Here is a 27385-nt window from a genome sequence, read left to right on the forward strand (position 1 = left end):
CCTCTCCTCCCTCCCACCTTGCCAGGATACTATCCTCCTGTGAGCCTCACTTCCCTGATGGCCTAAGTAGTTATCCTGGCCTGACAGAGGTTAATCTGCCAAGGATTAGTAAATCATCCCCATAAATCTTCCACCAATACATTCACTCAGTAGCTAAGACCTTGCTGCTGGTTGTGCTTGAGTCTTCTGGTTCTCTTCTCAGAAAGCAGCAGTACAGCAGGGACTTGGTGAAATAGGGCTCTGGGGAGGCAAGAACTAATCCCTGACAGACCCTCTGCAGCCCAAGGAGCTTGCCGGTCATCTCCCTTCCCCTAGGCTGGTCCTGGGTCATAGGCACCAGGTAGCCCCGCAGCCCTTCCGGAGCAGAACTGGTCAAATGCTAGAAAACTTCATCCCATCTCTTGTAGAGGAGGAGAAAGCACAGAGGAGTGGCTCCAAGTGGGTAAAATGGGTGGAGGCTCTAAAGGCTGACCAGTGACAGTGGAAAGGCTCTCATATTCCAAATTGACACAATGCCCAGGTCAGACCTCAAATCTCTGGCCTCATCCCTACACATCTTCTGGTCCCACTAACACTTACTGAGGAGAGAGGTTCCCCTTACCTCCTTACAGGGGACATGCTTCCTTTCAGGGTCTCCTAGTGCTTCATTTCCAGTTCCATCAGCAAAAGGCCTTTTGCTCCTTCCCTCAGCTTTGATCTGGGCCTCTTGAATCTCCCAAATTGCCCTTCGTCCCTAATCAAGCAGCAGCATGTACTAACTTGGCTGTCTCACTTGGCAGAATTACTTGATAGTGTACAGTAAGAAAATCTGGCAAGGCAGCTAGAAAATATAAAAGTACAATGTTGTAAAGGAAAGCTACATTCTCCAGGAGGTCTCTCAGCATACAAGTAGGAGAACTATTGTGCTCCACATTTGATAACTCCAGGTCAGTACTTGAAACATGTCGTGCTGCCAGAAAGTTCTTTCATACGTTATTGTTTTGTATTCCCAAATGGATATGATTGATACCACATTCATTTGCATCTATAAAGAAAACAATACTGAGCTACCTTAGATCTGGATTGCTTTTTTTCCCCCTCTTGCATTATCTATTCATTCACTTATTCATTCAACGAACACCAGAGTGGAAATACAGTGGTGAACAACACACTGACCTCCTGCATTCATGGAGTGTAGGTTCTCTTTTATAATCAATCACCAGTGCTGTGTTCCCCTTTATAAATGTGGACAACCAGACCGGTTGCATGGGAAGACACCTTCGAGGTCAGCTAGTGAAACCTTCTGTTTTACAGATTTAAACTGATGCTGACAAAGATGTCTGGCTTGCTCCACCAACTAGTAAGGTACCGTGGGGTGAGTCCTGGAACCCAGGCCCCTTCCCTCCTCTTGTGTGCTCTTTAGGAGTCCATCTGTCTCAGCCAGGGGACAGAAGCAGAGGGAGGTCCTGAGAAGTGACAAGGACGCTGGGTGGAGGGGACAAAACACTGTCTCCTTCCTGTCCCTAGCCTGTGAGCCTACACACAGGCAGGGCTTTCTTTTCTTGAAAAGAATCGCAGCCTCAACTGGCCTTAGCAGCAGGTTAGGGCAAAGACAGAGACAGGGTCGTGCTCAGCGCTGGCGTTGCTGGTGGTGGTGGGAGGGAAGGGCAGGCCAGGGCACTCGCCTATTGTGGGTCTGGATTGGATGCTTCCACTCATTCATTTCCTTTTAATTAACCCGCATTCCTGGAGGAGAAATATTTATGTTGGCTCCCATAGAGGCAATCCGCAGACTGGAAAGAAGGGGGAAGAAAGCCTGCCTTAGCAAAACAATATCTCTAAAGAGCTCAAGAAGAGAAAATAAGAGAACAAAATGCCATTAAAATAGCCTTCTACCCCCACCGGAGTCAATGAAAACTTCATTTCACATGCTAATCCCCCACTCCGCCCCCTTCTCTTCTCATAACACCTTTCCCAAAAAGTGTTTGGGAAAAGTCTTCGCAGTCAGTACACAGCTCCCCGCAGCTCAGACTTCTCCTTGTGTTAGTTCAGGGCCCCAAGTGAGGCTCTCGCTCCAGCAGCGGCTTTTTTCTCCCCACCTTTAATTTAAACAAAGACTTCGGAGTTCATCAACCTCCCACTGAAATTCACAGCTGCTGAACAAACTAATCCCCTCTCCCAGCCTTTCTTCCCTTCAATGGGCTCTTGGCTTCAAAGACACTTTGGGAAAGGACTTTGCTGGGGCTCACACTGCTTCATCAATAGAAGTTAGTGCAAGTATTATCTGAAGAGCAAGTGGCTTTACAAACAAATACTGCCTAACAATCCCTTCCTCCCAAACACACACATCTAGCCTGCAGACATGATGCGATCTACAACAGGATTAGAGATCGTACCCCTGGCTTCACACCCAGCCCCTTTTGTGTAGCTGAGCTCAGCCCTGAAGTGGTGTGGGGAAAACCCTGGAGCTGAATGTCAGGCACGGATAGAGACACACACACACACACACACACATAGCAGAGTGACCATAAACGCTGCAAGGAGAGCCTAATTCAGTGCCACCTCCTTTCTTCAACTCTCCTGACTTCCAATCTGTCCCCAAGCCTCTCCCCTGCCTTATTAGGGTATTGGGAACAAGAACAAAGAGGACTGGGAAGACAGATAAGAGCAAACTAGGACCTAGAGGAGATAATAATTGGGAGATGACAGAGGAAACCAAACTAAAGCAGCTTTATTGTACATAAAGTACATCAGTGCTTCAAATGCAGAGTCCAACCATGAAAGCGCAGCCAGAGAAGACAGCCCTGAGATGTGTGGGGCTGGGGGAAGAGGGCCTCCAAGCCTTGAAGAACAGTGCTAGAAGACTCTTTCATTAATATGGCTCCTATTCCAGAACCTGGCTTCTAATCACAGAATGAGTGGTCTAGGCCTTGGGCCAGGGAGCAGGCAGGCTGAGTCCGGGGCCACTCCCCACAGGCAGTGGTCCCTCTGCTCCTATCCCATAGCCTAAGACAGCGCTCAGCAAGAGGCATCCCCTCCACCCTCCACTTCACCTGGCTCACCCTTAACAATGCTGGCAGTTGAGAGGTCCCTTCTTAAAAGGGTCTGAGTTCCTTCTCTTCGTTGTGCTCAGCACCCATCCCTCATGTGTATGACTTGTTCAAAGGGTGAACAGCAGTCAACTCTACCCCAGCCTCTGCGGCTCAGAGAAGTATGAACCTGGAAATATGAAGTCAGAGGCAAGGAAAAGGTAAAGTCAGGCTCATAACCCACAGAAGGGGAAAGACAAAAAACCCACAAGATGGGTACAGTCGAGGTAGACTTGGAAGTAACAATCCTGCTCACCCTCTCAGAAGCCACTTAGAACATCCCTGGGGGAGAAGACACACTGCGCCAGGCCCTGGTGGAGTACAGTTTTAGGGAAAGTGAAGAAGAACAGGCTGAGAGAGCCCTGAGCAGATCCCAGAGAGCCACGCATAAAGGGGTGGAGAGCAGGCACTCTGCTGGTTTGGAGCCAAGCCTACAGCATCATATACCTGGCAGCAAGGGAAGAGGGCTAGGAAAAACAAACGGAATCTGTTCCGAAATTCCCCTTTCCTGCAGGAAGGAGTTAGGTAACAGTAGAAGTGGCCTCCTGGCAAGAGGAGCTGCCTGGTCTAGATGTGTAGCTTATGAGCGATGGTGAGGACGGACTTCAGGACAGGCATGAAGCTGGAGACCTCGCTGAAGCTGCTGCAGCTCACCACCTGAGCATGCACGGCGAGGCCCCGCTCAAAGCTTCCTGCGTCCACACATCGGGCAACCTCGTGGAGCCCAGCCAGAACAGGAGGCGAGAGCTGTGGAAGGATTAGCCCGGGGTTAGTAAGCCCAACCCCGCCCCTACCCTGGAGGCATGGAAGGGAGAAGAGAGGACTTAAGTTCTAGAGCCCAGTCCAGGCAAGATGTCTATATTCTGTAAGGAACCCAGGGTCGGTGAGTCCTATAGGAAGGGACACTGGGCACCCTTTGGCCATTGGTGAAGGTGGAAGAGCAGGAGGCAGAGGAGCACTGACTGTACTTACTGTCCCTTCGCAGAGCTTCTCATATAGACACTCTAGACGTTGGGCTGCTTCATCCAGCTTCCGTTTTGTCTTCTGCAGGGAGGGAAATGGATTCTGATTCCAGCTACTATGCCTAACACTACACAGAACCATAAAGAATCACGGTACCTTAGAGCTAGAATGGCTTAATGCTCTTTCATTTCACGGAGGACAAAAAGGAGACCTAAAGAGGCTAAGTGACTCGCTCAAGCTGACGCAGCCAGGAATGAATGGCAGGTCTCCTCACTCCTGGTCTCACCCTCCTTGCAGTCCTCCCTGCTGCCTTTCCAAGAGCTAAGTCTCAGTACTGTTTGGTCTTGCTACCAAGGAGATAACCTCCAGACCAGACAAGTCCTCCCCAACTCCACATGGACATCAAATAAGTATAAGATACAGGAAGCATGTCCAGGGACAGTAAGAAGAGTCACACAAGGAACTGGTCTATAGCTAAGGGATCCTGGGACCAGCTAGGGTAGGAGGGGAGCATCATGGGGAAGGTTCAGACTCACTACGTCAGTGGCAGACAGGGAGCAGCGCTGCAGAAGCGCCTCAAGGCTGATCTTCAAGGACTGATGTTCAGGGGGCAGCTCCTTCCTGTCCATCTTCTCAGGTGGCCGCTGCAGTTGCTGAGGAGGGAGCAGGGACACAGGAGAGAGAGGCAAGCTGTCCTGCTCACGGCTCCCCTCAGGACTAGGCCTCAGTGACTTGGGGGTCACACTGCTCCCACTAGAGCAGAGCAGAGCTGAGGAGGGGCATCCTCCCTTGTCTGCAGTAGGGACACTTGGTGTCTGCCCCCCACCCCATCTCCTTCAGCCCAGAGTCTGCCTCCAACTTGAGGAATGAAGCCATCTACCGTGCTCCCTGCTTTTCTATACCCAAGAAAAGAAGGTTTCCAAGAGGAGGGAAACACATCATTCCTGTCACCTACAGGCTAAGTTCTCCTGGGGCTCCAGGGGGAGCATGACTCACACTGGGGACAGCAGGCTGTGAGGAAAGGACCCCTCGTGGCTCAGGGGTGAGGCACATAACTGGAGCAGTAATTGGTGCTGGGGGCATAAATGTCTCTGGCAACTAAAGAGAGAGAAAAGAAAGGCACGTGAGTCTAAGCTGAAAGACTCCTTCGGCCCTGCTTTGAGGGAGTGGCAGAAATTATGAATGAATGAGGGCACAGAATAGTTTGTGGGGAACCAGGAAGTGAGAAGATGGTGAATGTATATAAGAAGGAAAGAGGAGGGAGCTGAGGGGAGAAGAGTGAGTGGGGAAAGCAGAATGGGAAGGACCAGGCTGCTTTCTGTACGGAACTAGAGTGTGGGTCGTCGGTGAATGTATAAGGGGTTGAGTTGCGGGAGATGTGTTGACCTCTTTCCTCTGGAGGTTTCCCCTGGGCACTGGAGCATTTTCCAAAGAATCTTGAGGTCCTGAATAGTATAAATATAGAGGTATGTTAGGGGCATGATCAAAAACACTGGAATTTTTGGTCTGAAGACCAGGAAAATTATTTTAGTTGGAGTCTGCCACACCTCCCTCCACAGATCAGCCACACTCTGAGTTGACATTCTCCAACCCCAGTTCATTGGCTTGAGGAAAGAGACTCCCAACGTGGTAGTGGGGAGGGGAGGAGAGGGAGGCCATGGGAGAAGAGTGACCTGGTTGAGGAGTCAAGATGCCAGTGGTCGGGAAGGCATCGGCGCATGGAGCACCTGGCCCTCCTGGAGGATGTGCTGCAGAGAAGGTGACAGGAGGGGCTGGCGGCTGGGAGCTCATAGGGTTGAAGCCTGGTGCTCTCACAGGAAGCAGAGGGAGCCATCGAGGAGTCTCAGGCAGGGAGGCAGAACCAGCCTGCATAATGTCTGGGGGTGCCGTGGGTGGACCAGGAAGAGGCCATGTTCCAGGGAATCCCACGGGGTTAGGAGCTTGCACCCTTTGCCCTCCTGATAGCTGCGGCTGAGATAAAGCTGAAATGGGATAGAAACAGGTCATTTGCCACCAAATTTCAATTTGGGAGAGACTCAGAGCACATCAGGGAGGAATAAGGCAGCAATAAAAAAAAACTATAATAATAATAAATAAATAATACATGTGTATGGAGATCTACCATTTACAAAGTACTTTTAACTATATTCTTTATTTGACCCTCAGAACAATCCTGTGGGGTTGAAATGACCAATAACAACCACTCTCAATTTTCAAAAGAAACAAAGTGGCTAGGTATATTGCCCACAGGTACAAAGCCAGTAACTGACAGTACTGAGAATTCAGACTTCAAACTCTAAGCTCCTCTCACTAGATAGACATACTGCCTCCCAAATCCATTCTAGCCATGCCAGATGTTTTCCTGTGTGCTCCGCCTAGACAGGTCTCCACTCAGTCACTCACCAGGCCTTAGCCCAGGGACCACAGGCAAAGACTGGGCTTCCTGGAACCCAGATGGCCTGTAGTCACTTGTATTCTGCATTCTGGAGCCCTGATAAGGACTAGGACGGGAAGGTGTCAAGGGCATCACAAGTGATGACGGAGGTGTAAAAATCCTTGGCCTTGGAGATGGAGCTGGAACCTGATGGAAGAGAAAAAAGGGTCAGCACTTGGAAAGGAAAAGAAAGGTAAGTAACCGAAAACAGAAAAACAACAAAGAAAATGAAACAAAATACTAATTCTTAAAAAAAACCAACAAAACTGATAAACCTTTATAAAGACTGACAAAGACAAAGAGAGAAGACACAATTCATCAAGATCAAGGATGAAGCAGGGAACATTACAACAGACCCTAGAGCCATTAAAGAGATAACAAGGAATACTACAAATAACTTTACATTCATAAACTTGACAACTTAGAAAAAACGGACCAATTCCTCAAGAACCACAAACTACCAAAACACAGCCAAAATTAAATAGAAAACCTGAATATTTCTTGGAATATTAAATTAAATTAATTAAATTTGTAATTAAAGGAACTAAATTTGTAATTAAAAAGCTCCCCCCCCCAAAAAAAATCTCTAGGCCTAGGTAGTTTCACTGGAGAATTTCACCAAACATTCAGAGAATTAACACAAAGTTTACATAATCTCTTTCAGAATATAGAAGAAGGAACATTTCCTAACTCACTTCATGAGGTCAGTACTACCCTGATACCAACACTACAAAATAAAACTACAGACCAAAATTTCTCATAAACTTAAGACACAAAAACACTCAGCAAAATTTTAGCAAATCAAATCCAACAATGTATATAAAAATAATATACCACAACCAAATGAGATTTACTCCAGGTCATGCAATGTATATCATGATATATTTAAAAATCAATCAACGTAATCCACCATATCAACAGGTTAAAGAAGGAAAATCATTTGATCATATAAAATGATGCAGAAAAAAACATCTGACAAAGTTCAACACTGATTCATGATTCAGTACCCCAGGAATAGATGGAAAAACTTCCTTAGCCTCATAAAGAGCATCTACAAAAAACCTAGAGCTACCATCATACTCAGTGGTGAAAGACTGAGTGTTTTCCCTCTAAGACCGGAAACAAGGTTAGGGTGTTCACACTCACCATTCTTATTTTAGTACTACAATAAGGCAAGAGAAATTAAAGGCAAAGAATTTGGAAAAAAAGAAATAAAACTGTCTCTATTCGCAGATGACATAACTATCTACATAGAAATTCCCAAGGAATCCACAAAACACTCCTAAAGCAAATAAATGAGTTCAGGAATCTCATTTATGAGCATTGAAAAGTCACGTGATACAAGATTAACACATAAAAACCAATTACATTTCTATACACTGACAATAAACAAGTGGAAACCAAAATTAAAAATGCAATACCATTTGATTTCAAATTGCTCAAGAGAAAATTAAATACTTATGTTTGAAATGAATAAAACATGTCAGGAGCTGTATGATGAAAATTATAAAGTGCTGATGGAGACAGTACTGGAAAGACACACCATGTTCATGTATGGGAAGACTCAATATAGTAAAGATGTCAACTATCCCTACATTAATCTATAGTTTTAATGCAATTCCTGTCCATTTCTGCAAGTTTCTTTTTAGATATAGGCAAACTTACTCTAAAATTTATGTGAAAAGAACACGGTCCTAGAATATCCAAAGCAATTTTGAAACAGAAAAATAAAGTAGGAGGAATTACTATTCCCCATGTCAAGACTTACTGATATAGAGGTAGTAATAAAGACAGAGTGGTACTGGCAGAAGGACAGACACATAGATCAGTGGAACAGAACAGGGGACTGAGAAATAAGCCCATATGAATATGTCTAATTTTTGACAAAGGAGCAAAATCAATTCAATGCAAGAGGAACAGCCTTTTCAATAAATGATTCTGGACATCCATTGGCAAAAAAAAAATGAAACCTGACCCAAACTTCACACTTGCACAAAAATTAACTCAAAGTGGAACATGGACTTAAATGTAAAACATAAAACTATGAAACTTCTAGAAAAAACACAGTAGTAAATTTGAGGGACCTTGGACTAGGCTAAGAGCTCTTAGACTTGACATGAAAAGCATGATCCATAGAAGGAAAACTTCATAAACTGGCACTTATAAAATTAAATTTTTTTGCTCTGTGAAGGACTCTGTTAAAAAGATGAAAAGTAAAATTCTTACATGGTTACACACACCACACATACACACACACAAATGAGTACATGTAAAACCAGTGAAATCTGAATCTGTGGATTATACTAATGTCAGTATCTCAGCCTTGATATTGTATTGTGGTTGTGTGGGACACTGGCATGGGATGTGGTGGGCTTGGGATGCATGAGACTTCCCAATACATTTCATTGTATCTTCCTGTGAATCTGTAATTATTTCAAGATAGAAAAGAGAGAGTGAGAGGAAAGGGGGAGGGGAGGGAGGGAGAGAGAGCCAGCAAGTAGGGAAGGAGAAGGAGGAGGAGGGAGGGAAGAAAATTAGGGTGGGAATTAAAGGTGGGACAGGATGAATCATCAGAACTTTTCTACCTGATACCTTTATCTACAATCTCCCTGGATTTTATTCCTCTCTTGCTATAGCTTCCTAACCACCTCTAGCCTTGCCCTTCCTAGACACATAGCTAGTCCTTCCCCTGCATAAGACCATTCAATAGCTCCTGCCTGCCTTCAGGGTCAAGTCTAAACTCTTTTTAAAATTAATTAATTAATTTATGGCTGTGTCAGGTCTTCGTTGCTGCATGCCGGCTTTCTCTAGTTGCGGAGAGCAGGGGGTTACTCTTCATTGCAGTGCATGGGCTTCTCACTGCAGTGGCTTCTCTTGTTGTGGAGCACGCGCTCTAGGTGCGTGGGCTTCAGCAGTTGTGGCACGTGGGCTCAGTAGTTGTGGCACACAGGCTTAGTTGCTCTGTGGCACATAGGATCTTCCTGGACCAGGGCTCGAACCCGTGTCACCTGCATTGGCAGGAGGATTCTTAACCACTGCGCCACCAGGGAAGTCCCTCAAGTCTAAACTCTTGAACACAGAATGCCAGGTCTCTACTGATCTAACTACCACTTGTTACCCCAGCTTCATCTAACTCACTCCACTGCCACAAACACCTGTTTTGGAGCCCCATTAAAATGTTAGTCATTCCTCAAATGGGCTCTGCTTACTTTCCCTTCACTGCCTTTGTAGATGCCATTCCCTCTGCCTGAAATAGCCTTCCTTACCTCTTCCTTTGCCTGAATAACTTTCAACCTTCAAGACTCAGATCAAACATCATACTTGTTCTGAAACATTCCCTGAACTTCCCCTGTCCCCCAGTAAATTGCTTTCTTCTGTGTGATCTCATGGCTCTTTAATCATATCCCAATCATGGCATTTATGAATTTTACTGCAGTTAATTTTTACCTATCTTTCCTAGACTAGACTATGAGATAATTGAGGGCAAGGATCATGGTTTGTGTACCTTTCTGTTCTAAGTGCCCAGTAGTTGTTCAATAAACAGTTATTAGAAAAATAACTGAATCTATACTTTATGAAGACAGGAATTTTCATCATTTTTTTCACTAATACATTCCAAGTGCCTAGAATCATGCCTGGCACTTGGTAGACACCTAACAGGTATTTTTGAATGAATGAACAAGCAAGATCTTACCTGGTGAGAAGACTGGAATCCCAGTCTGGGAGATGATGTCTCTTGAGAGTGGGGAGCAGCTCCCACAATAACCCGGGGAAAGGGGAAAGGGGGAGACTGCTGGCCCAAGACACCAGAACCCTGGGCATGAAAAAGCCGATCTCTCAGCTGCTGAATTGGTGGCTATAAAAGTTATAATCATGAAGAACTGTGTTAAGTAAAGTTAAAACAAGCAAACATCCTCTCTTACAAGCCTGGCCCACATAGCATTCAAACTTCAGCCGACCCTCTACATTTCAGCCACCTTAGAGGACTCAAAAGGTCTCTGATTCCTGCCAAACCTTCCTTCTTGCTGTTCTTTCTGCCTAGAATTCCTGACATCTTCTGGTAAGCTCTTTCTCTTTGAAGGTCCAGCTCAAATGTTTTAACCACTGGGAAGCCTTCTTTGACTTCTCCAGACAAAGCCAGCCCCTCGCCTGTGAAGTCCCACAGTGCTTAGTATAATCTTCTGTTATGGCAGGATAAATTATTGACATCTGATTTTCCCCCAAGAGACTGTGAACCTCCTGAGGGACTAGATCATATTTATCCTGGGAGCTTCAGCATTTAGCATAGTGCCTGGAACATGGAAGTGCTCAGCCAGTGTTAGATGACTGAATGAAATGGTTTGCTCTCTCCACATGCTCCCACTCACCTGAGTACAGTCACTGGGTAGGTAGCTCATGGCAGTGACCAGGCTGCCCTGGGCTGCCAGGAGGTTGGCATACTGAGCGATTCTGTAGGTTGTGGCAGGGCCTGGGCTCACCCCATCAGGACCCCGCAGTAGCTTCAAGCTCTTGTTAAGGACCATCACCTTCTCCATCAGGTCCTACAGGGACAAGGATAAGGGCAGTCAGCCCTCTTCAAAGCACATCCTGCTCTCCAAGCCCAGGCAGCTCAACCAAGGACTTCTCTGCTATGGGTATGAGGGCACCTGGCCATAGCCAGGTGCAGGTAGCAGGTGATGATATATGATATATAAGAGACATGACAGTCAGAGAAGGGCCACTTGGCTTCACTTGCCAAGCCATTTGGGTCTTACACTCTTGTACATTTCTGCCTCTTCTTTTTGGATTTTTTATCTTTTATGCTAATACATCATCAACTTCAGATTCTGTTATACTCTTATTTCATGTGTGACTTTGTCTCCGCATGAGTCTGTGACCCCCCACCTTCTCTGGGTACCCACAGAGTATCTGGTACAATTTAGATACAGGACTTTTCACAGAAGCTAATAGAAGGCCCAAGCTCACAATTACTCAAATATAGAGTAAACTTATATACCCAAACCTGAAGTGGGAAAAAATTACGAAGGTTAATATCTAAGCAGCTGCTGCTCAGTCTCCCTTGACTGAGAAAGAAGGAAGATGATAGCTTATCCATGGAAAAGGTCCCAGACTTTAGGGGCCCTAATCTCTTCCCTAATACCCTGATTCCAGCCTGGTTACTCAGAAGACTCACCTCTGATGTCCCTGCAATCTCCACTGCTAGCCCCTCCTAAAGGCCTGGGGTGGGGGACCAGGGCCCTGCAGAGACGGGGTACCTGTAGAGCCATGGGGGATGAAGCCCGGGGGCATTTTTCCCAGCACTCCACCAGCCGCTCCACACTTCCTGAGCACACGTAACAGAGTCTGGCTTCAGAGGTTAGTGCCCTGCCACCCTCCTGCTCCATGCGAGTTCCCAGCATGTCTGCAGAGAGACAGAAACTTCTTAAATGGCACAGCTTCCCTGTGCTCCTCCTCATCCTGTTTGAAAACAGGTGGGGGACCATGAGTTATGGGACAAGTAGCCTCAGTGGCTTTAAGACAACAGTGAGGCTAATCCTGCTCTGCAGTGAAGGGCAAAGCTCTTGCACTGAGATGTGACAAGAAAAAGTAAAAGAGGACCATAAATGCCCTCTACTAAACGTAGAGGGATGCACTCTAGTCCCTGACAACATGGCTTGACCTCCCAGAGTTCAGGCCGCTCCTCTGTCTCCTCCCTCAGTGTGTCCACTGACTCCATGCTAGAGTCATACCACTCCATCCTGGAGCTGAGGGCGACCTACCACAGAGCTCGGGGAATTTCTCTGGCCCTGAGTATGTCAGTAGCAAGGCCAGAGCCTCTCTCCAGTTCTTCAGGCTACAGGCACACACCATATCTTTCCAATTCTTCTGTATAACACAGGCTAGCAGCTGTAATGGGCAGAGAGGGAAGGAGGCCATCAGCCGTCCATCCAGCATAGGCAGCAGGAGTCACACACACAGATGTGCTGAGAAAAGCCCCTCATAAGCAGCCTTCCTGTTAGACCACTGACTAGGGGCTAGTGGTAAGGTAGGGGTGGTTAAGAGTAGGGAGAGAGAGAGATAGGCAGATCGCCTAAACACCAGTCCCAAAGTGTGGACATCCACTTGACAAGGCCCAAGTAATCCCCTCCCCTCCTCTCCTGCATGGTGGGCAGTTACCGGGGCAATTCTGGTCTTCTTCTTGGCCAAGTAGTGCTCCTGTGTTTGCTTCAGCAGATCTGCGCCCCCAGCCTGGGCCAGGATGATGGCATCAGCAAAGCACTCTTCCTTCAGACACAGCTCCACAGCGGGGCCCAGTTCTCCAAGCAGGAGAGCCTGGCTCAGGAGTCCGTCTGTGTCTGTAGGTAAAGGCATCCCCTCTGCATCAGCCTGCCCTCAGACCCTAGCTTCCTGTCCCCAGCAGGGCCCACAACCCACCTCCTATACTCTGCATCCCTCAGTCTCGCTTGCCCCAAACTCCCAAAATTCATTCCCTCACAACAAAGTGTAGTGGGGTGTACTGGGGTGCCCAGGTCCAATGGTAACTCTCTAAGGACAGGACCCAAGACAAGGCAGGGACTCAGGTGGCAGCATCATAGGTGTGATGTGTGCTTGCTCAACAAGAAGAGGGTCACAGTTCTTTGAGCAAAAAGACAGAAGGATAGAAAAAAATACCTTAGTAGAAGGCCTTCCATACAAAGGACCCATCCATGAAAATCTTCAGCCAAAGAGAGCTCTAACTGGTACAGAACCACCCAGCATTTGTGATCACGGTGGGGGAAGCAGGAGGCCGGGGACAAGAAGGGAATGTCCTCAAGTCCCAAGAACTCTAAGCTCACCCACTCCCACACAGAGGGTTCCTCTCCCTCAGGGTCAGGGTACCTTCTGTGATGGGGATCTCCCACGGAGTCATGTCCTGAGGGATCAGCTCATCAAAGAAGGCTGAGCAGGCAGAGGCTTCCTTGGTGGTATGTTTGGAGGTCTGTACAAAGAAGGACAGAGGTGGCTTCTTGGGAAATGAGCCCAGGAACAGAGAGCTGGCTTAGTAGCTCTCTCTGGGAGTGCTATTAAGAGTTGGCCCTTCAATAGATATAAAAGCAAAAATAAACAAGTGGGACCTAATTAAACTTGCAAGCTTTTGCATAGCAAAGGAAAAAACATAAACAAAACAAAACGACAATGCATGGAATGGGAGAAAATATTTGCAAACGATGCGACCGGAAAGGGCTTAATTTCCAAAATATACAAACAGCTCATACAACTCAACAACAAAAAAACAACCCAATCGAAAAATGGGCAGAAGACCTAAACAGACATTTCTCCAAAGATGACATACAAATGGCCAACACGCACATGAAAAGATGCTCAACGTTGCTAATTATTAGAGAAATGCAAATCAAAATTACAATGAGATACCACCTCACACCGGTCAGAATGGCCATCATTAAAAAGTCTACAGGGACTTCTCTGGTGACACATGGTTAAGAATCTGCCTGCCAATGCAGAGGACACAGGTTCAAGCCCTGGTCCGGGAAGATCCCACATGCTGAGCAGCAACTAATCCCGTGTGCCACAACTACTGAGCCTGCGCTCTAGAGCCTACAAGCCACAACTACTGAGCCCACGTGCCACAACTACTGAAGCCCGCGCGCCTAGAGCCCGTGCTCCACAACGAGAAGCCACCGCAATGAGAAGCCCGCGCACCACAACGAAGAGTAGCCCCCACTCACTGCAACTAGAGAAAGCCCGCGCGCCGCAACAAAGACCCAACGCAGCCACAGATAAATAAATAAAATAAATAAATTTATTTAAAAAAAAAAAAGTCTACAAATAACAAATGCTGGAGAGGGTGTGGAGAAAAGGGAACCCTCCTACACTGTTGGTGGGAATGTAAGCTGGTGCAGCCACTGTGGAAAACAGTATGGAGGTTCCTCAAAAAACTAAAAATAGAGTTGCCATATGATCCAGCAATCCCACTCCTGGGCATATATCCAGACAAAACTATAATTCAAAAAGATACATGCAGGGCTTCCCTGGTGGCGCAGTGGTTGAGAATCTGCCTGCCAATGCAGGGGACACGGGTTTGAGCCCTGGTCTGGGAAGATCCCACATGCCGCGGAGCAACTGGGCCCGTGAGCCACAACTACTGAGCCTGAGCGTCTGGAGCCTCTGCTCCGCAACAAGAGAGGCCGCAATAGTGAGAGGCCCGCGCACCGCGATGAAGAGTGGCCCCCACTCGCCACAACTGGAGAAAGCCCTCACACAGAAACGAAGACCCAACACAGCCAAAAATAAACATAATAAATAAAAATTAAAAAAAAAAAAAAAAAAAGATACATGCTCCGCTATGTTCACAGCAGCACTACTCACAATAGCCAAGACATGGAAACAACCTAAATGTCCACCCACAGATGAATGGATAAAGAAGCTGTGGTACATAAATACAGTGGAATACTACTCAGCCATAAAAAAAATGAAATAATGCCATTTGCAGCAACATGGATGGACCTAGAGATGATCATACTAAGTGAAGTAAGTCAGAAAGAGAAAGACAAATACCATATGATATCATTTATATGTGGAATCTAAACTATGACTCAAATGAACTTATCTATCAATACAAAACAGAAACAGACTCACAGACATAGAGAACAGACTTGTGGTTGCCAAGGAGGAGGGGTTGGGGGAGGGATGGAGTGGGAGTTTGGGATTAGCTGATGCAAACTAGTACATATAGAATGGATAAACAACAAGGTCCTACTGTATAGCACAGGGAACTATATTCAGTATCCTGTAATAAACCATAATGGGAAAGAATGTAAAAAAGAATCTATGTATATCTGAATCACTTTGCTATACAGCAGAAATTAACACAACATTGTAAATCAACTATATTTCAATTAAAAAAAAAAAGAAGAGTTGGCTCTTAATGGGTAAAGCTAAAAGAATAACCAGGTATGGTTTGGGAAGTGCTCTACTTCATGGTTAAAACACAACTCTACTCCTAGCCTAAAAGCTTAGGTCTCTGTGTCTCAATCTGGTTTTAAATGAGTGAGGAGTTTGAAGACTTCCATAGAAGCTGAGCACTTACTGAGAGCAAAGCTTAGGGCTAGGAAGGGGAAGATACCCTAAAGGCATATCTTCTATGCTACCCTAGGTTAGGCTGGCTGGGCTCCTACCGCACCTGGATGCAAAAGGCCTGTTGTCTGTTACTGTTGAGGTCAACTCCCTTGGGCTGAGGGCTCTCACCCAGCCCCAAATCACTCTTCAACCATGTGGCCACCTGCAGGGAGAGACTTATGAGCACCACTCTTCCCAGCACGAGGTCAAATAAGCATTATGCTTTCTTCCCACCTCCATACCCCACCAACTGGACTCGCTAGGATCCTTGACGTATTTTCCTGGGAAAGAGACTACATTCAGGAGGTAAAATGCTCGTATATGTATTAATGGAGCCCAGGAAGAGGTATTCTGACATGGTTTCCACTGGCAGGATTCTCTTTTCTGCATCAAGCATGTTTCTGATGTGAAAGCAGCTTACCTTCTTCTGAAGTTCATCTTTATTGTATCCTAATAGTTTTAGGAATTTCATTCTGGAGTCCTTCTCTAAGGTCACCTAAGGAACAACAGAACATAGAAGTCTCCATTAAATGAATGTGAAAGACGCTCTCCTGCACCAGCCGGACATCTGTGCCAGTGTACCCTCAAATGTAGTTCTTTGTACTACCAGAAGTGCCCACTGAGGCCAACACCATCTCTCCCTATTTCTCCCCTGACTTGATTCCTGTTGGGGTGTGGGCAGATGTGTTAACAAACCCTTTCCCCCTTCTGCAATGAGAACCGGACCTTCAGTTGACTTCCTAGATCTATTGCCCTGGTAACCTGATAAAAGTAAAATGTCAGCTATGTTTCTAGGCAACACAGCTTGTGACTGGTAAATTGCATCTGGACTGGAACTATGTAAACTATAAATAATTGATGTGGACACCATGCCATGGGCTTTCCTGATAGCAAGGACTCTTGTACTAAACAGATCCCTTGCAGGGACCCTAGAAGCTATGCTTTTGGAGTTTGTACAAGAGATATTGGCTCTTGTGGGCCTGGGGCTTCCAAGCCAGGGCAGCTAGCACACCAGCCTGATGTATATCTCATCTTCTTGCACCTGGGGAGCTGAAGAAGAGAACTCTAAGCTGCCTCATGGACTGTAACAAGGACTCCCACAGAAGAGAACCACCTGATGCTCCCTGATGCTGCCCTGCTGACAAGCTGTGGTTCCCGTCCCCTGTCCTTCTGAGGAGACTGATGCCAAATTAGCCTTCAGTAGTCTTATGAGTCTAAACGGCTAGGTGAGAAGACTCCTAAGTGGAAGTTGCATGGATATAGTAAACGAAGTCAGCTTACCCACTCAGTGTTCCAGATACTAAGGGCCAAGGCTTCCTGAAGCCCTACCCTAATGGGTTAGCTGGCCTGGGCCCTTCATTTATCCCACACTGAACCATGAATTCTTACTATGATCTTTCTCATAGTCTCTCAGGGCCCCCTTCTTCTTCTATCCTCTTCTCCTGGAAATGTTCATCCATACTCAGCTTCAGGACCATCATGGACAGCTCTTGCGTAGCTTTTAAATCAGACTCCCCTCTGTCCTGTGGGCACCAATGTCTCCCTTGTTCAGCAGAGTAAAGGCTGAACTCCCGATTATTCCCTCTACTCTTTCACACCCCACCATTCCTGGAGCTACTACCTGTATCCTGCTTATAACAATAGCATTATTTCTTACTATTTTCTTCCCACATCTTTTTCTAGCTTCATTCTACGGTTGATGATCTTCCTCAGATCCTTTTCTCCTTCTCAGATTCCTGGTATCGACCTTCATAAAGTTCTAGTATATCTGAAGCACAGACTCCAAGTCCTTCTCAGACCCTCCAGGACAGGCCCTGTCCTTCTTTTTGCACTCTACTCTATAATCCCAAAGATATGACTAATCCTCTCACTGCCTGTCCAGTTATTTCTTTCTTCAGCTCTCTCCTCTCACATGCTCACTTCCTTTGACACGTAAAGCACTCAGCGTGGTGTCATAAGCAACCTGAAATTAAACTGACGCTGCAACTGAAGCCATGCCTCCAGCGTAGAGTGGGACTTGAGCCCTGAGTCCCACCACAATGACTTGCCTTGGGTTACCTGAAACAACTCAAAGCCTTCCAGCTGATCTTCTTCCCTTCCTTTCCCTTTCTTTCTTCTCCATTCCCATCACCTTAACTGCCCTGTGGCATGGCACTGTGAAAGCCTTCACCTTGGCTCTGGTAAAGTATGCAGGACATCAGCAACAGCAGAAAAAAGGCAAATGCTACTTGTACTCCTCAGTTTCCCTAGCCATAAATGGTCTCTGAGCCTCGGGTAAAGGGTGAAGATTTTGTGCCCGGGGTGGGTGCCATGTAGGAAAAATCCTAGCGGGGTTAGGGCCTCTGTAATCTGGGCCACGTGGTGGTTGTTGACAGAGGCTGGGGTGCCCAGCTTTGGAGAAACACTTCTGAGCAGCCAGCCTTCAGGCTTCCTACCTTCAGGAACTGCCAGAGCATCTTTTCGCTTTGCGGTGATGCTTGCTGGATCTTGTTCTGACAGTAATTCAGGAGATTTCCTGATCCCAGGCCCTCCTGCAGCTCAGCTGACCGCATGAGGAATTCAGGTTCTGTGGTGACCTGACTGATGAAGACTAGGCGGAGGCAAGGCTGTGGCACCTGATGGGCAGGGGTGCTGGGGAGGCCAAAGGTAACCAGCTTCCCCCCAAACTGGTGAGGAAAAACAAGAAAGGTTAAGGCAAAAATTAACACCAAGTCAGGATCACAGGGAAGGCTATCCATTGGTCAACCCTAGGATAGGAAAGCAATAATAAGAGAACTCCTGGGGGTAGAATAGGATCAGGAATTCAGCAGTGAATGTGCCCCCATCCCAAAACCACTCCTGCACTTTCAGCACCATCAACTTAAAACCTCAGTACGTGGTACTCATCTTTTCCGCACTTGTCCTGGTACCACCTTTCTCCCAGTCACCTGGACTAACCTCCTTGGCATTATCACAGTCTTTTTACCCACAATAGCTGAGCAACAACAAAGTCTTCCCTCTTCTTGTTCAATGTCTCCCATGCCCAGTGCTAGCACGGGTCTTTTCCTCCTCCATTCCAAGCCTTAGACTACAACCCTATCCCTGCTGCCATTCAGGAGCCTGTACTGGTTTCACAAGGCCCTGGAGAGAGCTTAAGCTCCTCTGCCTAGAGTGCACAAAATCTTTCAAAATCAGGGCCAGACCTGCCTCTCCAGCACCTCTCTCTCTGTTCATTCATGTGATCACTCCGCATCTCCAAAGTGCCCAGTTCATTCCTGCTTCTGTGTCTTCACCCACCATAACCCCACCTGAGCATCCTTCTCACCAAATGAGGCACTTTATATAAAGCACCTAGCACAAAAGCAGAGCCCAGGAAAGTTCCTTTACTCCAGCAGTTCTTCACCTGGGCTGCACATTAAAACCACCTGGGGAGCTGTCCAAAGTCACCAGGCTGTACCCCAGACAAAAAAATCAGAAGCTCTGGGGGTGGTACTGGGCATCAGTATTTTTTTTAAGTTCTTCAGGTTATTCCAACTGCAGCCATGCTTGACAACTACTGCTCTAGTCCCCAACCATTCACTACTACCCCCTCCTTAATGAATGTTCCCAGCCAGAATTCTTCTCCACTCTTACAGCACAAAATCTACATTACAGATTGTGCTAAACAGAACAATCTTAACTTTTGATTTGTATAATACTCGATAGTTTTACAAAGTGCTTACATATATTCTTGAGTTTCATGTCAATTCACAAATACAAGCTCAGCAGGTACTACTATCCCTGTTTTACAGATAAGAACACTGAAGTCCTGAATTAAGTGACTTGCCCAAGGTTACCCAGCTGGTAAGAGACAGAGCTATGATAGAATTCAGGCCCCTTGACCTCAGAGTTCTTCACCTCTCATGGGGTTAAAGACGGGCATCATGGAGGCGGGTGGTATTTAAGCAAGTGACCTTGAAAGGCTGCAGTAGGATTCAATGTTCAGGAGAGAAGCTGAAGGGTAAGGTACAGGTGGAGGCAGCAGAGTTGAGTTATTCATAGAACAGAAAGTAGACATATGTAACTGGAGCAGAGCGAACACATGAGAATAAGGTGGGAATAAAAACTGGAGTAGGACTTGGCCATTTCGGGGGAAGTGGAAGTTGGACAACATTGCCTGTTTTAGTGCCTTTTTTTTTTTTTTTTTTTTAGTTCAGCAGAGAATTTTCCAGGGCAGGCAACTTTGTGCTGGATCGAGATGAGCTGGTGCAGGCCCAAACACTCACATAAGATGTGGTGCTCTGCCTCAGCCTCAACAGGTGGGTGCGTCTCAACTGGAGAGACGAGGGGCTGAAGTGCGTGTTTTGCCAGATCTACTGGCACCTACGTCCTAGGGGCATCCTGCTCCTGGAGCCCCAGCCTTGGTCATCCTACAGCAAGAGAAAGACTCTCATGGAAGCAATCTACAAGAACTATCATCGAATTCAGCTGAAGCCAGAGCAGTTCACTTCCTACCTGACATCCCCAGAGGTGGGCTCCTCCAGCTAGAAGCTTGTGGCCACACCCCACAACACCTTCAAAGACTTCCGTGTCCCGTGTAACTGTTCCACAAGGCCCATCCCCCCAGCCACTAAGTGGCTTCCTGAACAGACAGTGTGAAGAAGCTGCCCGCTGCTCCAAAGGACCTGGGGGAAGAGGAAAGTATCCCAAGGTCTTTTCTTTCTGGCTCCAAAGATAGTCTCCTCCCTTGGATCTGCAGAAAAAGCCTTTCCTGTGTTGCTGCCCCAGCCTCTTCCCTACACTGCTGGCACCTAAGCAGCAAGCCCGGCTGTGCTGGAGTCACCATCGTCTTCCTCTCCCCCACTCCACTGGGCTGGATGGCATGGACGGTTTGCTAACCTCTGTTCTCCTAGGGCATGGGAGGTGGTGGGTATCAAGTTCTCTAGCCTCTTCCTCCTGTTGTCCCAAGGAGAGATTCCCATTTCTCCTCGGCCCTTGTCCTAGCTGTGTCTCAGTGGACCACGGATAGATGGACTGAGGGTTAAGAGGGGAACGTTGATGGGGAGGCCTGCAGGTACTGTGAAAATCCTTCCCTCTGCTGTCCCCCACTGGGGGGGGGAGTTGGGTTTGGAATGAGAATGGCACAATAAACTTGATGTTTAGGGCAGTGCTCCCACCCCCCCAAAAAACTGGAGGTAAATGGGGCTCTGTGTACATTTGGCCTTGAGTCTATAAGGTAATGGCGGGGGGGTCAAAGTTTCGAGCAGAGGAGTGAGAGGATGAAATCTACATTTTCTCTTCTTTCCTGCTTTGTATTCATCCTGTTCTTTTTGTATTCTAACCATGCCTGGACTCACTACCAGTCCAGGTATGTAGATGTGGAGAAAAATCAGATGGAATCTCAGGCAGTTCTCCATAAATGAGAGTTCTAAAGCAATCAATTCCTTTTAGACAGGACTGGCACAGCAAGCAGGGTGAAGGGGTAGAGAGGGAAGCTACAGCAACTCTCTGCTTGAGCAGTAAAGTGGGACCTGATCTGAGACACAGGCAGTGAGAATAAACCTCTTACAGAACACAGCTCCATGCTGGGCACACAGTAGGCTTCACACACACACACTACACTTACAGCAAATGAAACACCTGCTGGCTTTCTCATCCATTTGGGGGGTTTTTTCAGGGGAGGTATCAATGATGCTTGGGCCACTTGCTCTGGCACCTGCAACGGTGGGAGATGCTGGACTTTGCTAAAGGAAGAAGAGATCTGAGGGCAAAAGGACACCTGCATCACCAGTATGGAGTGGTGGCTTAGCCAGGAACTCTACCTACAAACTCCATTTTGGGAGGGATCCTTGAGATACCCAATTTGGCCCACAAAGGCAGGACTCTCATATTCCAGGGGACTGGTAGTGAGGATGGGACTCCCATGCAATAAGGCTCTCAGAAACCCTACTGCATTCAATGTCTACAGTGGAGTGTGGCACAAAATGGATCTATAGGAGGCAGGGAGGAAAGACGGTTCATACTTCCAAAATAGTGAAGGGTCCTAGCATGGAGGTCCAATTTCCCCAAAATACCGCTGCGAACATCCAAGAGCAAGAATCAAGGTAAAGGCCTCCTTTGTATTGGGCAGGAACTGACATCCTTCCGGGAAGATGGGCACTGGAGCAAAGGTTCAGCCTTCCCAAACCCAGGGCTCTGGTCTCCCAAGTCTCCAACAGTTCCCACTTCTTTCCAGGCTTATGTCCTTCCCTCTCCCGCCAAACAGAGTCCCTTCCCGCCAGCATTCTCCACCAAGCCCTTCAAACCTTGTCAGCCTGTCTCATCTGCTGGACTTCCCAGCTCCTACCCATCACAGAGTATAAACTGATCCAGCCGTCGAAGGAGGCAGCAGAGAACACTGGAGGGTCCCGAGGGCACCACTGCACATCAAAGCACCAGCTGCTCAGTGTGGGTAGCTTATACACCACCTAATATGAGGGAACACAACCATTAAGGAAACCTTGACTTAGGTAAGGAAACCCAGAACACACAGGTGCAGCCGGGACTCCCCTACCATCCCAGCATGCCCACAGAAGGGCCAGCCTACCTCACTGCTCCCCAGGTTCCAGCACAAGATCTGGTTGTCCTTGGCACTACTGAGCAGTAGCTCAGCGTCAGCCTGACTCCATGACACTGACAGGATCCCCCTAAAAAGGAAAGGAAAGAGGAACTAACATTTGCTGAATGCCTACTGTGAGTAGGGTGCCTTATGTATCTTGGATAATCTCATCCCCCCAAAATGAGCAGTCTGACTTCATTTTACAAATGAGGAAAATGAGGCTTTGGAGGAAATCAAGGAACTTTCAGCAGTCAAGCAGCCAGAACCCAAGTCAAATCCCAGAGCCTATGCACTGTGCACTATACCACTCTGCCTCCTACAGGTCACTGAAGGATGGCCTGCTTCTCTTCCCTGATTGTAGGGTAGGAATTATGAATCAACATGAATCAGGCAAGCACCCATCCCTATGGGTGCCTTTAGCCCAGGAGGGTAGTGAGGACCTAACGCTCAGGAGTCCCCAAGGGGCATGGTCCTTGAGTTAGAAAGAACAGACTATGGGGCTGCTTTCTCTGCTGTAGGCCCAAGAGCTACAGCTTCAGAGGCAGGCCTTTTCACAGAAAAGACAGGAGCCAAGGTTCTCTTATTAAGAACTCTTGAAGGAGGCAACCTAATCACCTAAAGAAATGAGTACTGTCCTCAGATCAGAGCCTGGGGACTCTCCTAGGGGGACTAAACATTGGCTCCAGTATTTCTCATGACCCTATCCCCACTCCCATCTCTGGAAGTTAGACGGAAACTCAGGCTCTTTTCCATAACCTCTGGGTCTAAAGGAACTCCTCTTGATTGGAGCTGGAACTAGAACTGGGTAACTATGTGTTCACTGGGATAGCTTTGAAGCCAGGGAGAATGTCTGGTAGCCAAAGTGAGGCATGCATTGCCTTCTATCCAGGTCATTTACGCCCCCGCCCTCCAACAAGGATGTGGATGGGGTTTGAGATGCTACCTGCTGTGACTCTCCAGCACCTTCAGGGGTGAGGAGGCAAAGCGCAAGTCCCACAGATGAATTACTGGAAGACGATCATCTTCTGAACATAGCACCAACTGGGTGGCTATGTCTGGGTGCCAGGCCAGGCCTGAGCAGTGCATCTGTGAACAAAGCAGACCCCAATGGGCAATGTAACCTGACTCTTCTGGTTATGAACCTTTTTTGTCCAGCTGAAATGGGACCTCTCTGAGGGCAGGTTTTGTGTCTCTCCTATGTGACTAGGAACACCACAGCCATCGGGGAATAAATGATGACCATAAGCAAGGAGCACCAGAAGCCTCCAGATCAGCTCAGTTTAGCTTCCCTAAGCTTTCACTCTCAAATGGAAATCTGCTATGAAGCTGAATCCACAGGTGTAACAGGCGAAAGCAGAACCCTGGCCTGGGGGAGAGCAGCTCCAACACGAGGCCTGAGAGAGACAGCAGAGCCAGAGCCTATATTCTGCCTGTATTCAACTCACCCTGTTGCTGTGATCACTGACTTTGATGATAGGTTCATTCTTCCTGAGATCCCACACGACTGCCTTGCCGCTGGGGTGAGCAGAAGACAGAATGTGTTGAACTTGACGGTTCCAAGAGAGTGCCTTGATGTCTTCTGGGGGCTGCTGAGGCAGGATGTGTGGGGGGCAGGTTGAGGACAACCTGTCACCCCTGGACCAAGAGACAGCTGCTCTTCCACTGCTCCCAACCACCCACGGAAAGGCCAAGAGTAGACATGGGGCTATCCAAACCAAGCCAGTCTCGGGAAGCTGGGAGGGGAGTTTTCCAGAGAGGATGCTTTAGGAAACTGGTGTAGAAGCTGAGAGAAGGACAGATGCACTTGGGTTTTACTCCTATCCCAAAGTGCTCCTGAGAGGATAGAGTCAAGATTTTAAAACAGCCCTCTCGTCTCTGACAAGAGAGAGAAGGAGAGGAAAGAGGTGAGGGAGGGAGGGAAATATAGACACCCAAGACCCCCCGAGAGAATGAGGCAGAGAGAAAAGCCATTGATACTTTTAGGGCACAAGGTGCTATCAAATTCATACTGAACTTACCTCACGATACTGTAAGCATAAGAAACAAAAGCGAGGAAGAAAAAGATGGGCCCAGTTACAGACTGACAAGATAGGTACACTCAGAGACAGAGACACACAAGTTCCCCAACCGCATGGGGGAATCAGATACAAAGACAACACTGATCCTCCCACAAAAAGGACAAGGGTGGATCTGGGTGTCCTACTCTTGCCCCTGGTCAGCTAAGCTCAGGGCCCAAGCTTGCCTAAGCTATACTACGACAAACAGTACGCTCACACCTTCTCTCAATGTCTTTTACTCCCCTCACCCTTCTTCATTTGCCTTCCAGAAACCCCTAGGTCAGTTAATGACCACAAGCCACCCCCAACCCGTCCCCACCCGACTCCAACTCTATTATCTGGCTGGTAGGCAGCACGTTAGTCTGTGGAGCTTTAGTGCCCTCCATTGGTGAAGACGGAAATCTCCTGTGCTCTGGCTGCCTCCAGAATTCAACGTTCCCCGGGAAAATCAGCTGCACACTCTTTTTTTTTTTAGCTGCACACTCTTAAGCAGCAGCACCAGAAGGCTCCTCACCTGTGACTTGGATCCTGGGGTCATTGGCACACTCAGGTTATTCAAATCCCAAATGAAGATTTCAGAATCATTGGCCCCTGAGGCCAGGAGGTTGCCCTGTATGAAGGAACAGGCCTTTGGAGACACGCCTCCCCAGGAAGAGATGAGAGCAGAAAAGAGGGAAGGAGACCCACATGTGGGGCTTCCACAGCCACCCCCACAACAACCCGGGAAGGGCTCAGAGTTAGAGACCACAGGTCACAAGCAAACGCTTCCCTTCAGATCTGTCGGCCGTGTCTGATTAACTGAAATGCAGTACCTGGAAAGGATTAAAGTCAAGGGCTCTGACAGCCCCCCTGTGCTTCTGTATCTGGGTAATCACAGGCTCCTTTCCCGAAGACAGGATGTGGGTCACATTGTATAGAGTAAGCATGCCATCGTCCCCGCCGCCTGCAATAACCCCGGAGCCTTCCAGAACCCCGTTGCCAAAGCTCCCCCAGATCAGCTTGTGAAACCTACAAAGAGGAGGAACTGGCATCAGCACCAACTCAGGTCCACGTCAGTAAGCAGGGAATGGGCATCTCTGTCAGCCTCCGCCATTACGCAGGCATCCCCACCCTTAGTCAGGGCCCGCCTGGCTCCCTCATTTCCCAGACGCAGAACAGAGGTCTCCTCTGCCTGGTCCTGCCCTCTGGCTGAAAAAATGTTCCATCTATGTTACACTAGAAGCCAGGAGGCCACTGCCATGGAGCTGGGGGAGGGGTGCTTTTTTTGTTTTTGTTAATATTACTGGATTTAATATAAACCCAGTGATAAACACTTCAAATAAATTACTTCTTAATCCTCCCAACTCAAATAACAACTAACACTTATTTTGATAACTTCCTACGTACTAGGCACTGTTTTAAGTGCTTTACATGTATTAGCTGATCAACAACCCCATGAGGTATTAACTCCATTTTCAATTGAGGAAACGAGGCACAGAGAAGTTGCGAAACTTCTGTATATACAGTTAGTAATTTTACTCCCATTTGACATCTAGGAAGTGACAGAGTCAAGGTTCAAAGTTAGGCCCATCTTATGCCAAAGCCTGAGCTCTTAACCATCATAAAATACTGTCTTCTATTTAGAGCAAGGTCCAAACTCTTCTACACCTGAATAGAAGCAGGTTCCTTAGGCCAACAGTTGCTGTCCCCTCTTCCCTCTTAAACTGGAAGTGAGAAAAGATCTAAGGACTTTCCCATCCCATGCCTCTCCCACATGTCTAGTCCACTGGAACTACCATGTGGATTCGGTGGGCCAGCCCTAGAGACACAGTGGCACAAAGAATAAATGCACCGTTTGGGAAACACTTTTCTGGCTTTCTGAGCATCTTTCACACAAGAAAGAGATGGACCCTGGACTCCCTGCACACAAGTATGGGTCCCCTGCAAAGCCCCTAGGGAAGGCATGTGAAATCCCCAAAGCCTCACAGGTGGTCTGTCCTCCATTTCACTTGGCTATCCTACTAGACAAGGATATTTCCACAGCCTTCCGAGAAGCCAGATTTCACACTGAATGATGTCATAAGATCTCTAACTGAAATTACATGTTCCCACACCCTGGGAACAATCAGCAAAGAAATTGAATGGGGCGACCAGGCAGGAACCTGTTTGGCTAGTCATTAGAGCAGAGCCAACGTGTCAAAAGTGAAGAGTTGAGCACTAGTTCAGACCAGGTCAGCATCTGAACAAAAACAGCAGAGCTGAACAAACGGTGGGTCTCAAGCTACTGTCAGAAAGGCTATATTTTCTAAGGTTGCGCTGACCTTAACAGGGCAGAAGAATGTGTTCCATGCTGGCTTCAGAGGCTGCCATGTCATCCAGGGGCTAGAGCTCAGCATGGACAGAGGCAAGTCTATAGGATAGCCAGAGAAGCCTCTAATAGGTCACACAGGAAGCAGAGGTAGGTATGGCCATGGAAACTCACATGGGAATGCAGTGACCTCGGTATGGTCCGAGCACATGACATACAAAATCAGAGTAAAATCAGAGTAAAAAGTACCACATGGGAGTCACCAAAGGGTCGGAGAAGAGAGTCCAGTTACTTTAGAGTGGCTGAAATGCAGAATACGGGGTGTGACAAAATGATTTTTCTTTGTGTAAGCATGCAGAAAGTACATTCCTATTGTTAACACTTCACTAGTAAGGGTGAAACTGGAGCCCAAATAGCTGTGATAGACAACACCTGGGAGAGGGGGGAACACCTGGAACGAGTCAGGCAAGGAAGGAGACTTGATCAATCATCTCTGCCCTGCAAATGGACAGCCGTGTGTGTGTGTGTGTGTGTAGACAAAGAAAGAGCACACAAGCATGTGAGCAAATGTGACAAAACATTAACAACTGATGAGTCTAAATGAAGGTATATGATTGTTCATTGTACTATTGTGCAACTTTTCTGTGTTTGAATATTTTAAAAATAAAAAGTTATAAAACAAAAAAGATGGCCTTTGGCCTGCAAATAGGAACTAAGAGATTTAAGTAGAAGGTATAGGGAGACGAGTTTGTATAGGAAGGTGGGAACTTTGAAAACATGAGAATACAGGTGGAATTCTCTGCTAAAGAGCTTCTCAGGATAATGATGGCAATGATGGAGACCATGTGGCATCACAGAATGAGGGGTGGCGCCTAAAGAAAATACAGGTTCCTTGATTCCCACCCAGACCTTGTGAAGCAGAAT

At 47.4% G+C, this 27385-nt stretch overlaps 1 protein-coding gene across 8 annotated transcripts in view; it reads right to left on the reverse strand.

Annotated features, from left to right (window-relative positions):
- Nucleotides 1-27385, reverse strand: part of SEC31B (SEC31 homolog B, COPII coat complex component) — a 42778-nt gene that overhangs the window by 7902 nt on the left and 7491 nt on the right. For 2 of the 8 annotated variants that reach the window (XR_014249208.1, XR_014249209.1), the window contains exons 4-26: nucleotides 24987-25182; nucleotides 24689-24784; nucleotides 23563-23706; nucleotides 23061-23203; nucleotides 22106-22205; nucleotides 21825-21986; nucleotides 21146-21280; nucleotides 17997-18227; nucleotides 15983-16057; nucleotides 15626-15724; nucleotides 13324-13423; nucleotides 12622-12800; nucleotides 12225-12351; nucleotides 11721-11866; nucleotides 10833-11006; nucleotides 10160-10321; nucleotides 6435-6612; nucleotides 5705-6013; nucleotides 5418-5476; nucleotides 5028-5129; nucleotides 4568-4684; nucleotides 4041-4112; nucleotides 602-1772 (exon numbers count right to left, since the gene is read on the reverse strand). Coding sequence is in view for 5 of the 8 variants with exons in the window: in XM_082408064.1 (XP_082264190.1) it covers nucleotides 3636-3815; nucleotides 4041-4112; nucleotides 4568-4684; nucleotides 5028-5129; nucleotides 5418-5476; nucleotides 5705-6013; nucleotides 6435-6612; nucleotides 10160-10321; nucleotides 10833-11006; nucleotides 11721-11866; nucleotides 12225-12351; nucleotides 12622-12800; nucleotides 13324-13423; nucleotides 15626-15724; nucleotides 15983-16057; nucleotides 17997-18227; nucleotides 21146-21280; nucleotides 21825-21986; nucleotides 22106-22205; nucleotides 23061-23203; nucleotides 23563-23706; nucleotides 24689-24784; nucleotides 24987-25182 (3286 nt within the window). In the remaining 3 variants the exon portion in view is untranslated. The other 6 variants (XR_014249210.1, XM_082408065.1, XM_082408067.1 and 3 more) reach the window with 6 other exon arrangements.

The sequence above is a fragment of the Balaenoptera borealis genome (genome assembly GCF_965194805.1).
Source record: "Balaenoptera borealis genome assembly, chromosome: 10".
NCBI lineage: Eukaryota > Metazoa > Chordata > Mammalia > Artiodactyla > Balaenopteridae > Balaenoptera > Balaenoptera borealis.